Source organism: Poecile atricapillus, chromosome 3 (assembly GCF_030490865.1).
Source record: "Poecile atricapillus isolate bPoeAtr1 chromosome 3, bPoeAtr1.hap1, whole genome shotgun sequence".
NCBI lineage: Eukaryota > Metazoa > Chordata > Aves > Passeriformes > Paridae > Poecile > Poecile atricapillus.
In genome coordinates, this window is record NC_081251.1 from 65,220,692 (window position 1) to 65,235,720 (window position 15,029).

General features: G+C 42.0%; 1 protein-coding gene across 4 annotated transcripts in view; it reads right to left on the bottom strand.

The window, feature by feature from the left end:
- Nucleotides 1-15,029, bottom strand: part of PDE7B (phosphodiesterase 7B) — a 168,602-nt gene that overhangs the window by 6,869 nt on the left and 146,704 nt on the right. For all 4 annotated transcript variants that reach the window (XM_058833981.1, XM_058833983.1, XM_058833982.1 and 1 more), the window contains 6 exons: nt 14,483-14,578; nt 12,697-12,797; nt 11,105-11,236; nt 4,840-4,931; nt 3,679-3,823; nt 1,587-1,683 (listed from right to left, as the gene is read on the bottom strand). In XM_058833981.1, the coding sequence (XP_058689964.1) occupies nt 1,587-1,683; nt 3,679-3,823; nt 4,840-4,931; nt 11,105-11,236; nt 12,697-12,797; nt 14,483-14,578 (663 nt within the window). The remainder of the gene's footprint in view (nt 1-1,586; nt 1,684-3,678; nt 3,824-4,839; nt 4,932-11,104; nt 11,237-12,696; nt 12,798-14,482; nt 14,579-15,029) is intronic.

Here is a 15,029-nt window from a genome sequence, read left to right on the forward strand (position 1 = left end):
TGTAGGTGTCAGATGCTCCCTGAAATGTAGCTGGATTGTATATTTTATTTACTAATGTGTAGTGTAGATGCACCAGAACACTAGAAGATCAGGATCTGAATCTCTATTAAAATGACCTTAGAATTGTTTACAAAAAAAAAAGTTAAAACTTTCTATCTGTTCCAGAAGGAAGATTAAACAAAGCACTAATTGTGGTATTATCAGTCTCATCTATAATTAAAAATCAAAACAAGAAACCTTATGATATCCAGATGTTAAACTCAGTACTATGTCGTGTATTTTGAAAATACCTTCAAGCCCCATCATTATGTGTAAAGGGGTAGAGAGGTCTACAGAAACACTTTAAAGTTATAATGGTATCTAAATGCATACTATTTAACACTGGGAGTACTATACCACTGAACATCATTATACAGCCACTAGTGATAGAGCAGTTTCTGTATAATTGTCCCATATAAAATGCTCCTTTTCTTCCTGTGATGGTTCTTACTGGTCTCATGTACTCAGGTATCCCCAGTCAGAGGTCTGTTTTAGATGTTAGACTAACAAATCTTGAGGGCAGTGGACAAAGCTTACATTTGTAAGAGTTGTCTTTCTCAGCATAGTCCCCCAATACACTAAAGGTGAGGAGCTGCACCTCATGAGCTGCATACTGATTATGCCTTCACTACACACCTAACTAAACCTGCATTGGGCAAGTTGCTTATGTTGCTTCAAAGGCATCATAGTCAAAGACATTTTACCAGCTTAAACTGACAGTGGCTGAAAATTAACTTGCTGACCTGTTTGTCCTTGTTACAGACTAACTGTACCAGGCACCAGGTCAGATGTGCCTTAATTTCGTAGTGCAGAATATTAAATGAACTAAGAACTTCATTGTGTGTTCTTCCACTTGTCTTCAACTCTCAGGATGCTCTGAACAAAAAATTTAGCAGTGATTAAGCTCTGCTGCACCCTGTATTGTAGCACAGCATGACCTTGCCTATGCAGATAGAGCCAAATGGTCTAATTACTGTGTTTCAAAGAACCCCCTGCTTGACTGTGCTCTCTGCAGGGGTCTGGAAACATTTGCAATAGGTTCTAGCTGAGGTTTGGCTTGCCTGCTTTGGCCCTTTCCAACAGCATGCTGGGAAGCGTTTGAACCCTTTTTCTGCATTTGCAGGCAGGAGAACGTGTCGTATTTGGGAAACAGTGAGGGTAAGGCTCTCATCAGAGTTGTAGTGGGAGCATGAAAAGCGAGTCAAAACATGGTGCTAGGATTTTGGGGCAGTGTGGCACTGGCACCATTCCAGCTCAGAAACGGTCATGGTGATTGGAGGGTCTCAGAGAAGAAGCCAGCCATGGGCTTTTCAGCTGAATTCAAGTGCTGAGGCACAACAAAACCCTCCCTCTCCTGCTTGATGCTGGTAGAGGAGCAGAGAAACACTTGTTGCTCTTCTACCCCTTCCTTCCCACTTTTCCAGTGAGGCAGAGCATCTCTGAACAGCTCATTCTCAAGGGACGTTTCAGTGCTGCCTCTGACTTGTCACACAGAAACCGTGGAAAGCTGAGGTGAAAGGGGACTGCTGTGAGTTGAAGGAGCTGACCTTGCCGGTAAAACTCTTCGCAGACCCGTTCACTCCACTGTTTGCTCAGATCCCAGACCCGGCAAGGGTTGCAAATGTCAGCACACTTGAGTGCAATCTGAAAGCAAGAAGGAAAGTAGCAGTGAGAAAAGAAGTCACTGTTTAACAGTGCTTTCAGCAGTAAATCTGCAGTCATGAAACTCCCAGGCCCCACCAGTGATGCTGGGAAGGGTTAAGGTTACCTTTCAGAGACTCAGCCTCACCCAAATGTGCCCTTTGAGGAAAGAGCATTTATTTAAGCTGCAAACAAAACTTTCATTCAGCCCTCCTCCGCCTTACCGTAGTGAGAACAAGAGTAGGGCCACATTCCAAAGCTGCAAAGTGTTTTGGATATTCCTTGCAAGGAATAAGCCAACAAAAGCCTCAGGCTGGCTCCTGCTGACTGCTTGGCTCAGCATCCATGGCTGATGACAAGGAAGGGAAGAGCCAAGCTGGTGTATTTGGGCATGATTTCTCTGCGGTCTCAGTGAGTGACCTTGCATCTCACTTCACTTACACTTCATTTTAATGTCTGCATATTTTTGTTTACAAAGCTAAGCACAGGGCTCTCCACACTGCCCCTGGCCTGGTTTCACTTAGTTAACTAGTACTTTTAAGTGCTTTTTATGAGAATGAGTACAGGGGAAAAGGTTTTTAAAACAGTTACTACTTCAGAAAAGTAAACCATGTAATACTCTGCCTGTCTTACTGCCTTGGAACAAAATATCCTGTGCCTTGTTTCTTCACAGACAGAACACAGTCATTCAGTCTGACAGAAGTCAGAAGTCATTCTGGCACCCGGGAAGAAAACATAAATATTTCCTGTAAGGGTTCAGACCTGTGAAGCAGCAGAGGGAAATCTCCAAGTCATTTTTCTCTTTGGATTAAGCTGATTAGCCTCAATGTTATTGTCTACTTGAGAGGACCTTTCAAACATTCTTTAGCTTACTCCAATCAATCAAGATTTCTTGATTTTTTTCTTTTCTTCTTCCATAGCTAATCCACCAGATAAGTAAATCTTACTGTGCCTCTTCCCTTGTTCCTAAGTTCCTAGTGCATAAGAAACCTTTTCTGCTATAGCTGAGAGCTGGAGTTCCTCTGCTTTTGTCATTTGCACAACTGTCTTGCCTTATTAGTCCAGAAATATGATCGACCTTTCACTCTGCCCTGCACAGTCTGTGCAGGAATCTGATAGAAGACTGGTTTTGAGGGAGGACAGGTGAGAAGCTACTACATTTCCCATGCTGCTGGAGTGGGAGGAATTAACAGATCAGCACTTCCTTCCTTGCAGCTGTCACCTTTTCAGTGACTTCGATGGAAGGAAAATATGTGTTTGTTTTATAAATGAAAAAGATTACTTCAACTTCTTTATGTATTTAGGAATTAGACTAATGTAATTTCTCCAAAGAAGCAAGTATATGTAGCTATATTAATCACAATAATGCTTTAATAGGTAGAGGTTTATTCTGAAGAGTCTGCTAATGACTGCTGCTTAGCTGGAAGAACCAGTGTGAACCTATTTGATTTTTGAATAAAGCATGGGTTTTTCATTAGCTGGGCAGATGCACTAGAGAAGCATCTGCTGCCATGGCAACAGCTGTCTCTGCAGAGGCAGTTTCTGAGCATCCATCACAGGAACAGGACTTGGAGACCTGATGTCAGGCTGTCCTGGAAAAAACACCAATGAGTGGGCTCTCCTGCACTGTGCTAGAAAATAACACCAGTGGAGGGACATTTGCCAGAAGAGAGAGTGAGACTACAATTGAAGCATTACCTGGCAAGAGAAGCAGTGTTCTGGAAAAAAAAATAAATTACTAGCTTATCTTCATTCCTTAGCATTTGACACTCTCCTGTATCTGTTGCATTCACAGCTTTTTAACTCAAGCAAATTACATAAGGAAGCACCTTATGCTTGCCTGATGTGCCAGAAGGTGGCAGAAGGGAAGTGTTTATAGTAATAGGTAAGAAGAGGCTGATGTCCAGACATGCTATAATATACTACTCTAAACATATTCTAAGAAATACTGTGACCTGAAAAATTAATAAAAACAATTAAAAAAAAATTTGAAGTTACCTGAAGCATAAAATGTCTGTCTTGTGCATCCTCCAGCCTCAAATCCTGATTGTCAAGGTGAGATTTCAGACGGATCAAAAACTCATTTTGCCTGTTGATGTCTGTTGCCAAGATCAGGGAGCCCAATTGCTGCTCAATGTCCTGTCTGCAATAAAGGTAAATAAACCCCTTTAATCATGGAACCATTCCACATTAAGAGCTCAAAACCTGCTCTGGATCACTGGAGCAGGCATAAAGCTCCCTCTGTCTTTATGGACCCAGTCTGATCTGTTTAGTCAGTCTCTGCTGGGGTTTGCAGGGTACAACTGTTCTACCTGCCAAAATGGGTTCAAAAAGAATAGATAATGTAGAAGAAAAACGCTTGTTGGCACAGGTTGTTCTGAAAGTTTCTGAAAAGCACTAGCAAAGTACAAAAAAATCCACCCTGAAACAACAGCATGTTGCATCAAGAAAAACGTTCACGTCTTACTTCAGCTGTTCAGAGCTGAGCGGTGAATCCTGCAACTTTGAAGTTGCAGTCAAAATTGTGAAGGTCTAGACTGAAGTTCTTTAAAGTTGTTGGTCTGATGCAAAGAATTTCTGGAGGGATATGGAGCTTATTGCTTGCAGGTAACTTGTTTATATTCTTGGGAGAGTCACCTGAGATTTAAAATTTAATACTGCAGTCTGTTCACTGTCTCAATCTCCCATCCTTGGTGGGACTAACACAAGTAAAAAGCTAGCAGCAATTTGGCCAAGGTGCTCATGTGGTTTCTTGGTTTTTTTTTGCTTTATCCATAAAGACTGAACCAGATTCCCTCAAGTGAGGTGTGGAAGTCCAGAGCAGTCTTGATGCTCCTCGACCAACTCCTTCAATTTCCTGTTTTTAATCACTAAATCTTTCCATATTCGGTTGGTGCTATGCCAAATGAAAAATGTCAACAATCCACTGAACAGGTCCACTCTTGCTGGGACTCTCCACATTCCTGGTGCTTAGAGTGTCCATTCCTGTGCTGCAGAAGTGGGTAGGTCTTAAAAAGCACTTCTGACATACAACTTTGTCTCATGATTTGGTAGTGGCACCAACTTCAGCCTATTCTGAAGCCTGGGCCTCTTTGCCAGTGTGCTTTTAAGAAGGGAGAAGGCCACAGCCTTGTGTCAGTGCTTGCGGTGGACACTTACGTGACCTCCTTGGGCAGGTGGGCGAGCAGCCGTGACTCTCGAAGCATGCCCACGGTAGAGCGCCAGTGGTGGTTCTCCAGCACGGAAACGTTCTGGGGAGCAGTAACACCGATAAATACAAGGATGAGGATGGTAACAGCTACACGTATGGATTTGCTGTATCACATGATACCCAGAGCTGGTTGGACATGCTGTAACATGAGCCTGAAATGTGTGCTTTTCAGCCACAGTTGGATTAGAGTAATTGGTCTAGATTTCTACAGTTAAAGACCTTGTGCTTCTGGGTTTCTTAGCTAAGGTCAGCTCTTAGAGGCCTGCTGTTCTGCAGTTTTTGAGTCCTGCTGTGAACAGAGGAGCTAATCTCATCTGAGTGGGAGGCAGCTTGCATTCTAACACATTTATTAACAAATTAATTAAAACAGGAGTGCAAAATCATGTTTTTACCTCCTATTGATTCCAGGTTGACTTTTCAGCCTGTACAGTTTGAATGCAGAGTGGACAAAAAAAAGAAAACTAAACTGCCAAATTTCCCTTTGAGTCAGGGAACTGGAAGCTGCCTGCAGCTGGTCAGTAAAAGCAAGAGGAATAGCAGTACTGCTGAGCATTTGCAGGCTTCAGCAATTTTGCCTGCAACAAGTTTTGACTCCCCTTTGCTTCCTTGCTTTCAACTAAGTGGAACCAAAGTTAAGTAAGAAAAAAAATGCTAGGGAGCTGAAACCCAGCTTTCTAGATTGTCAGTAAATTACAACAAATTTGGTATCTTATGACTTGAATTTGGTATCTGATGACTTGAAATTACTATCGTAATACGCAATGCATTTTCCCATCATCACTTGTTTAGTTCACAGAGTACTTTCTACTACCAAATGCCTCATAAATGTCTCTTGTTCAAAAACCTCTATCATCTGTTCCCTGTTTTGGGCAGGTCACAGCTATTGCAGTAGATGAGCACTACATAAGAAAAACAAAACAAAACAAAACTTTTTGAGCAGACAGCAGAACAAGGACTCCACCCTGTCACTGCCAGCTGGGATAGCAGAGTCAGAATCCCTCTCTCCAGGCACTATCGATCTCTAGCTCCCTCACACACAGTCCCACAGCTCTGAGGTGTTGCTGCCATAGCACTCCCATGGGACATGATGCACAGCTTCCACTTTTCCAAGAGGGATTGAGCAGTATTTTCTCCCTATGTCTTCCCCATCTTCCCTTTAGTGTTGAAACGCTAAACATTGCCAGTAACCAAGATCCAATTTGCATTTTCATCATCTTGCCTAGTGCAAAGGTGAGAGTACAAACTGGACTGACTTCCTATCACAGTACTTTCTGCAGTGGTTTTTGTTGCTTCTGAATTCACGCAGTGTAGCTTTCGTATTTCTCTGGGTTTGTCTGCTTGTTTCCCTTACAGAAATCACACATTCTAGGGGAAAAATCAAAGTAATACCAACTCCAAAACTTTCAAATCATGTAAAAACCAATTCCTTTTCTTAGGAAGAGCTGATGGACTCAGATCTCAACATCAGTTATGCAATATAGAAATTACTTTTGACAGCAATTCTGTTCACTTGCCAACTTAAATATCCCTTTTCTCCTTTTGCCTAAATACATCAGGATGGACTTTTGCAACTCTACACTCTGACCAAGAAAAGTAAGAGAATGTAATAGAACATAATAACTTTTTTTTTTTTTTTTTTCACCTACCCAGTCGCAGAGCTGAATACTAGTCCCAGGAGTCACCCCAAAGCCACAGGCTGCCATCTTCCTACTAAACTGGACAAACTCTAATTGACTGTCACCTTTGGCTTTTGGGAAGGCTTGCACTTGTTTAAGATAGTGCCTGTATGCACTGTATTTCCTGTGACCCTGGTCTGAGTGCATCCTTGAAACACTGCAACCAGGGAGATGCCCCTTGGAGCACCCTGAGTCCCCACATCCCATCCAGCGTGGCAGCCTTACTTGCTGTGAGGAGCTGCCTCAAACAGGGAATTACACTCCATGGATGCAGCTGCTCCTTGGCCATACTGAAGGCCAGCCAGAACAGGGTTGTGGCATCTGAGACCTTTCCTGCATCCAATTAGTAGTTACTCATAGGAAAAACCAAACTCAGGCAGTCATCTCAGAGTATTTCTGCTTCTCTAAGTTTCTGCTCTTTGCCTGCTGCTATAGGGGGAAACTTTAAACTGACACTGCTGCACTGTTTAGTTTCCCACACTGAAACTACAGGGAGGAGGGAAAAGGAAAGGTCACGTTAACAAGCCAACAACCAAGCATGAAGTCATATGATTCTCCTCTTAAATGTAAGGAGCCAGAATCCCTGTAGTGGCTGCCAGCAATTAGTAGAGTCAGCTATTCCACCCAGGAACACACAACTGCTTTATTAAGACTAATTGCCATGAGCTATCTGATCGCCCAGGCTGGTGGGAGACAACCCATGCACGCAAAGTCTCCGTGCTGGCTTGCAGACCGGGGCTCTCAGCTCTCCTTCACATGGGGTTTTAGTTTTTTAAAAAAACTGAGTAGTGCAGCTTTGCTTTAAAGGCTGTACTATGGGAAGCTTCTGTCACATTTACAGCCCAAGCCCAGTAGATTGCTATAACAGAGACTTCAGGACTATGACTGTTTATTTTACTTAAGCTATCACAATTATTTCCAATCCGTTACTTGGTCTGAGCTATTTGAACCAGTACATTTGACATACACATTTGAAAAAGAACAGTAGTTTGAGGAAAGGGAGACTTGCTACTAACTAGGCGCAGAGCAAACTTCAATTTTAATTCAAAGCGGATCAGCATTTATTTAAATTTCTTCAGTCTATTCTTACTCATTGAGCAGCTGGTTTAACTATATAATGTTAAATAGTCAAAAACGACACTTATAATTAGAAACATTGCTTTTAAGGAAGACTGCAAAGGAGAACTGTTTTTACTGCTGCCCAAAATGTACTTTCCTATTTCCAGCTTACCTACATCTATATTAAAGTTGTAAAGTGTCCCTTCATAGTTTTCTCAAACCTGTTTTGTACTACAGATGTTGTATGTGATCTATCCACACTTCTAATAATTTAAAAGCCAGAAAATGCAAGTTAGAAGCAAAGTCTGCATCACATTACAAAGAATGCTGTTGTGCTCCTCACAGGAAAAGTAAGTGACCTCCAGACCACTAGAGTCACCTTCTATGCTCTCAACTGTCCTTATAATGCTGGAGATTTCAATGAGCTGCTTTATTTTTGTAGAAAATTATGGTTTGTGCAATCACGTTCAATAGACTCTTGTGGAAATTACACTATAGATTAAAAACAAAGTGTCTTGCATCATAAAATATGGTTTGAAAATAAATTGAAAGCTCTGAAGTCCTTGGTGATGTCTTCCTGAAATATGACTCTCCTCACATAAGCACTTCAGAAACTGTCAAATATTTTACATCTTTGTCAAAAGCTGACCTACCTCTTTTGGAAAACCTTTTCTTCCAAATGTAAATGTAAAGTTCTAATTTAAATGTCAAGAGACATTTAAAAGCATAGAAATGCCATACATGGATAAGTCCACAGTCTCAATGACAGATGACTGCCAGCTCTGTTAAAGCTTACTTTCATTTGATCCTTTTTCTGATTAATCCCAGCAGTTCTGTGGCTCTGCTACTTAAAAACCAAAAACCTAAGAACTTTGTTTCAGTTTCAAGCACATGTTAAAGTACATGTTTTAAAGACTATTCACTAAATCTAAATTTTTAACTATAAACGTTTTCAGCAAAACTTTTCCAGGAGTTATTTTTATTGGCATCCATATACTGTATACTACTAAAATTTTTGGAAACAATGTGGGATCATTTTCAGTTAAAATAACTCAAACTTGCCAGTGAATGTCCTTAAGTAGGGTACTTCAGATCTCATTTGCTGTTGAAAGATTGCATTTTCTACTTTGTCACTGCCTTTTCTAACCAACATTTGTAAGTATATTTAAACCCAAATAACTGAGCAGAAACCAATTCTCCAAGATACTAATATTTCAGCTGTATGTCTTTCAGATTAGCCTGATTTTTCAACCTAAAATAAAGTACTGTTTGCCACTATTAATTTGAGAAGGAATTGTTTGTACCTTTTCACAAGACAAGGGGTTTTGTGGAATGGCTCTACTCACTCCTCTTCAAAGCACCCTTACCATTCTCAGTACCGCAGCTTAGGCCCCTGGCTTTTTTCCCTCCTCACTCAGCTGGCCTGACATTTAGAAAAGACTGGACCAGAAACATATGGGCATGACATAATAAGCTGCATCAGCTTATGATGAGGCCAGTCACAAAGTTTTCAGTGTTTGAGCATCACTGTGCCTTGGCTGGGGCTCCCACAGTCCAGCCCATTCCCATGCCTGAGGGCAGGACAGTTGCACTGTCACATTACACAATCCACTTCTTATGGGAAAACCCAAATGTTGCTTGTGTAGGGTAGAAAAAGAGAGACTCTCTTAACAAGTAGTAAGCATGTCACAGCAATGTCTTGATTTGCTAAGTATGTGTATGTAGCTATTAGTGAGTCTTCTTCAGGTAGATTAATTTTTAACATGGGATATTCTGTTTCTGACAACCTCCACAAAGGCTGAAATTGACTCTTCCAAAGTGGCTGGAAAGCAGCCCAGTTGGAGTGCTGGTTGACAGCTGACTGAACATGATCCAGTGTGTGTCCAAGTGGCCAAGAAGGCCAATGGCATCCTGGCCTGTATGAGGAATAGTGGCCACCAGGACCAGGCCAGTGATTGTCCCCTTGTACTCAGCACTGGTGAGGCCACATCTCAAATTCTGTGTTTAGTTCTTGGCTCCACACTTTAAAAAGGACTTTGAGTTGCTAGAGCATGTCCAGAGAAGGGCAGCAAGGCTCATGAAAGGATCAGAGAACACGTCTTACACGGAGCGGCTGAGGGAGCTGGGGCTGCTTAGCCTGGAGAAAAGGTGGCTCGGGGGAACCTGATGGCTCCCTACACCCACCTGAAAGGAGGCTGCAGTGAGGTGGGGCTGGGTCTCTCCTGCTGTGCCTGCAGCGAGAGGACCAGAGGGATTGGCCTTAAGCTGAGACAGGGGAGATTTAGATTAGACAGCAGAAAAAAATTGTCACTGTTAGGGTGGTCAGGCACTGGAACAGGTTGCCCACGGAGGTGGTGGAGTCACCATTCCTGGAGGTGTTTAAGATGTGTCTGGATCTGGCACTGGGTGCTAGGTGAACAGTTGGGCTGGACCTGATGATTTTAAAGGTCTCATACAACCTTCATGATTCTGAGTCTGTGATTCTAAAGGCTAGAAATCAATACTATCCATTTATTATCTGTGAGTTATGGTTAGTGCAACCAAAATTAAGATGTACAGCATTGCTCTGGCACATTGTATATGTAAGTACAATGCAAAGCATAGAGAGATCTGCATATATAATAACAATGTATATGGAGATTATACTCATAGGACAGCTTTAGATAAAATACAGTGCTACAATGATTGTCATGGGCCAAAACCTCAAATATATTCAAAAAGGACCACAAAAATCAGGCAGTATGGGTTCATTGCTAGTTACTGAACAAGAAGGTCTGTGTTTTTGTTTCAGGAAGTTTTCTACTAATGCTTGCCAGAGCTGAAAGGATGTATACTAGGTGAAGGACAACGCTGTACTTAGCCCAGACTTATGTTTCTCTCTGAGATCTTTTGCTGGCTGCTCTTAGAAACAGGATACTGGTCTAGACAGCCTGCGGTGTGACATAGTGGCTTTCTTGAAGTTCTTTCTTTGTATCTTGAGAAATGTTACTGTAAACGTCTACAACTTTTCCTTTGGTTTCATCTGTCTCCTATTTTTTTTTAATGCAGTGTTCATTAAGCGTTTAATTTTACTACAGCCACATGAAGCAAAGGTTTCTTTTAATGCAGAACCAATTTAGAGCATGCCTGCTGCTGCTTACTTGCTCACTGAAAGATGAAATCTTCCAGTCATGATTTTAAATCTCCTACCCACAGCTACTCACCCCAGATGATCTACTGCAGAAACAACCCAGGCAACTGATCTGGCTTAAATGTCCTCAAAAAAACCTGACATTTCCACCTATTTTCCTGTATCAGCTCTGCTGTAAGAAGTGACACCCAGTGAGGTGCTTGACTGAAATTGTCCAGACTCCAAAGTGCAGGATGACTTGACCCGCATCCTCCCGCTCCCAGATTTTGGTATTAGAAGTTCACTGCAAATTGCTTAAACTCTCCTTGACTGCATTTTACACATTAGCAACTCGATGAGCAGTTTTACCTGATACAAGCTGGCAAGGTGGTGTTTAGTTTTAATCAGAAAGGGTTGGTTGACTCCTGGGTGATCCACGTCATGAGCTGCAGCAGCGAGCAGTCCGAGCATGATGTCCGATGGGGTGAGGAAGTTGGCAAGCTGAATCATCACATACATTAATCACAACAAGAATATGAACAGTAAACACAGGGGTTTTTTGGGTAAATAAACAAACCAGCTGACATCATGGCATTGCTTGGGTTTGTAGGCATTTGTACACAAATGTCAAGTATAAATTCTGTGAACATTTTTAAGGTAAATGTTGAACTTAGATCTATAAAGATATTAGACTACAGAATCATCTTTATTACAGTTTGTAATCTTTTATCTCTTTATCATTCATGGCAATATAAGGATTGTTGTAATATAAGTGCTTGAGCATAACCTCAAACATTTACTTTAAAAAGCAAACAGGCAGGGTGGCAGGTTGGCATATCTTAGCATCCATCCAGTACGAGCTCTGCCTCTCTGAGTATTTAGTAATACCAATAAAAGATCAGGCTTCAATTTTCTAGCATAACACTGTGTTATAAAATGCAGAGTTTATCAACTTCTGAAATTTCAGCCTTGGCTGTTAAATACTTATCCCAGTTCAAGTATATGTGTTTTATCAGAGAACATAATTCACCCTTCTAACTTCAAACATTCAAATTGGAAAACCTGTCCAGTTTTTTTTCTGCTACAGGGCTCTTTTAGAAGCAAAAAAAGGTAGTCTTTTCTGTATGTGAAAGTGAGGCAGTTATTACCAGCCCAATGAGTCTGTACAGAGTACAGGTCTATGAGATGAAAGAAGCATCCTGAGGTGAGAACTGATGAGCAGCATGGTCCAGGTTCTGGATGTTGGCTGTCCTCTGTACTTCCTGGTAAGAAAAGGCTTGCAGATCTTGCAGGACATGAAAATATAGGAAAGGTGGGGCCTGCTCCTGTCCTCTCTTACCATTGCTATATTCTGGTAGAACAAACTGCTAGTTCTAGCAGAACATACTTTCATCTAAGCCAAGCCAGAAAAGATTAGTTATGTTGTTATACTGTGGCTCAGCACAACAATATCACAATGCCTTCCAGTAACACACAAGGCAACGCCACCCTGATGCTGTGAGGACTTGCAGCAGCAGTCAAATACTTGTGCAGAGCACACCCTTGCAACAGACCCATCTGAAGGGACTGTTTTCCCCTTTCCTGGTGTGGCACTGCACCTAATTTGGTATTTTGAAATAGTGATGTGGGGAGCTTACGCTCTGAGGTGGCTGAGGCACAGACATGCATTGCCTCCTGCTGAGTGATGGCAGAAGGACTGCAGGCACCAGTGGGCGGCTGGGTCACACTGCGTGGTGACTGGAGCTCATATGGCAGCACTTAGCCACGATGCTTGTGTGATAAGAAGTGACTCTCACGGCTTGACTGGCACATTTGTAATCTGTAGCTGAGGCTGCTCCTGACTTGTTGCTGAATTCCAGCATGCCATCACTTTCTGCTGTCTAGAAGTATCTCTTGGGGGTTTTATTTCAATCCTGAAAAAAACCAATCTCAGAACCATCTTTTCAGATGGTTGTCCTTACCTTGGGCTCCCTCAGATAGCAGTGCATAGCTTGCGTGACATCAGCGGCATGGACAGCATTGTGGTATGGGTTCTGGCTATGGTAATCTTCTTGAACCATAACTGGGAATCAAAATAGAAAACAAAGATCCTTTTGTCTCTGAATGTCATGGCCACAAATGGGAACTGGACTTAAAATACAATCTGAGGTTTTGCAGTCAGCTGCCTAAGGAGTTTCTTCAAATAGCTGTAGCTTATTTAAATTGCTGTTTTTATCGGGATACCTTTAGAGAAAAAATGCATGAAAGGATTTGTGAGGCCCAAGGGGATATACTGGGTCTAGTGCATAAATCACCTCTTTCTTGCCTTAGTGAAGGCTCTCATTGAGGAGTAAAATAAACAAGGAAGAGAGGAAAATTTATCCACAACAGAGTGTAATTATTTAGGCTGCTGTCGTAGGGTAATAGTGTGCCATTAAGGCAGTATCACCTATTTTACAGCAGCAGGAGTCAGACCCTGATATCCTGCCATCATTTATTATTTGAGTGATGAACCACAGCCAAAGGCATTCCTACACTCCCCCAGGTGAATAATCAAGAAAACCCCAGCATTGGGGTATTCACAGCAAAATCTCCTGTGACAATTTTAATATTTGTGTGTTCATTTTAAAATGCCAGTCCCTCTTGCTTTAGTTTGCAGTGCTGGAACCAGTCCAGTTGGACCAGGAGCACCAACCTCTTAACTCTCAGCCTTCTCTCAGGTGCAGAAAAATCATTGAGATGTGTGCTTCACACCCCTCTGTTCCTTGCAGCAGTATGTGCACCATTATGTGGTCTTGGGACACCACCACGTGAGTGCTGGAAGCATGTGATCCTGCCTAAAGCGCTCTCCTAGACATGATGAAATTAATCAAATGGAAAGCTAACAGGCAGATTTCCCATGGCGCTCCCTGCCAGCATGAGGAGCGCCAAAGAAAGTCCAAGCCTTCTGTTTGTTTCCAGCTGCACAAGCATCTGGAGGTACAGTGGGTAATCCCTTAAACTGTGAGTACCACTAGCTCTAATTACCCGACTGTCCACTTCACGCCTGCCCACAGGAGTTAGAAACAGCGGGGAGGTTTTGTCTGTCTCCGCACCAGAGGAACACTTTCCAAAAGCGACAGCTAGGCAGTCTTAAAGAAGAGACCCTTCTTTGGAAACTCTGCCTGACAGCCTGAAAAACTGGCATTTAGCTGCTTTCAAAATGTGATGCAAAAGATAATTGATTTTGGCCAATTTCTCCTTTTGGTTCACTGACAGCATGGGGCTAATATTTCTGTTGGCAGCAACAGCAGCAGGGGCTTTCATCAACACTATTCAGTGTGGACAGCTTGATATAATTTGTTAAATCTTGCACATAAGCTTTTAACTGCCCTGGGTCTCAGTGGTCTTTCAGTCACTAAAATAATTGCACTGCACCACAATTGTACTGTGCATGCATAGGTCCTGCAGTGTCTGTCTGTCTGTGTGGGCCTAAGCCAGCCACATCTCTGCATGGCGTACTTCATTATAAATCACCAGTGTGACTGTGCTGCTGGGATGCTTCAGCCCAATGCAGAGCCTTTTGAAATCCCTCCCCTGACTAGGTACTGAACCAAGTACTTGAATGCCTGCAAACTGTATGATGATATATATATCATAGACATGTTTTACTGAAATATTTCCAACGATATCATCCTTTTTACATAGACAGACAAAACCAGTGCCTTTTCAGATGCTCTACTTAAGCTACAAACTTCACGCAAAGATGGCTTTGAGGTGTGCACTTACCAAAAAACCTGTGTAATGTAACCATGTCTAACTGGAAATGGTGAATAAGTCCATGCACATTGAAGAGGTGACAAAGCAGTGTTACGAGACTGTTTCCTAAAAGCAGAAAGAAACAACTCTTAGATTCCCTTTACATGTAGTTACAAATCAAGCAACGCTAAAAATTTGGGTAATTTCCTATTAGTCAGCTCCAATCACCTCATCTCCAATGAAGAGAGCTTAGATGACACTCATATACCCAGAAATCACTTATATGAATTATTCCTATACATAATCAAGACTTGATGGAAAGGTTGTACCAATGGAGTGGCATTCTTGTGTCTCGATGCCATAAAGTCACATTTGCTGTTTCAACAGGACAGGCAAACTGTGGTTTTAACTGGAAGAAGGAAAATTGACATGGTTTTAACAAAATCTTTTGACAGGTTTGTCTGAGAGCAACATCGTCTTTGCAATTCAGGTCTATCTTCAGAAACAACAGAGACAAGAGTGGCTTTTCTGCCACTTTGGTTTGCCATACTATACTAATTAATTAATTACTAAAAAT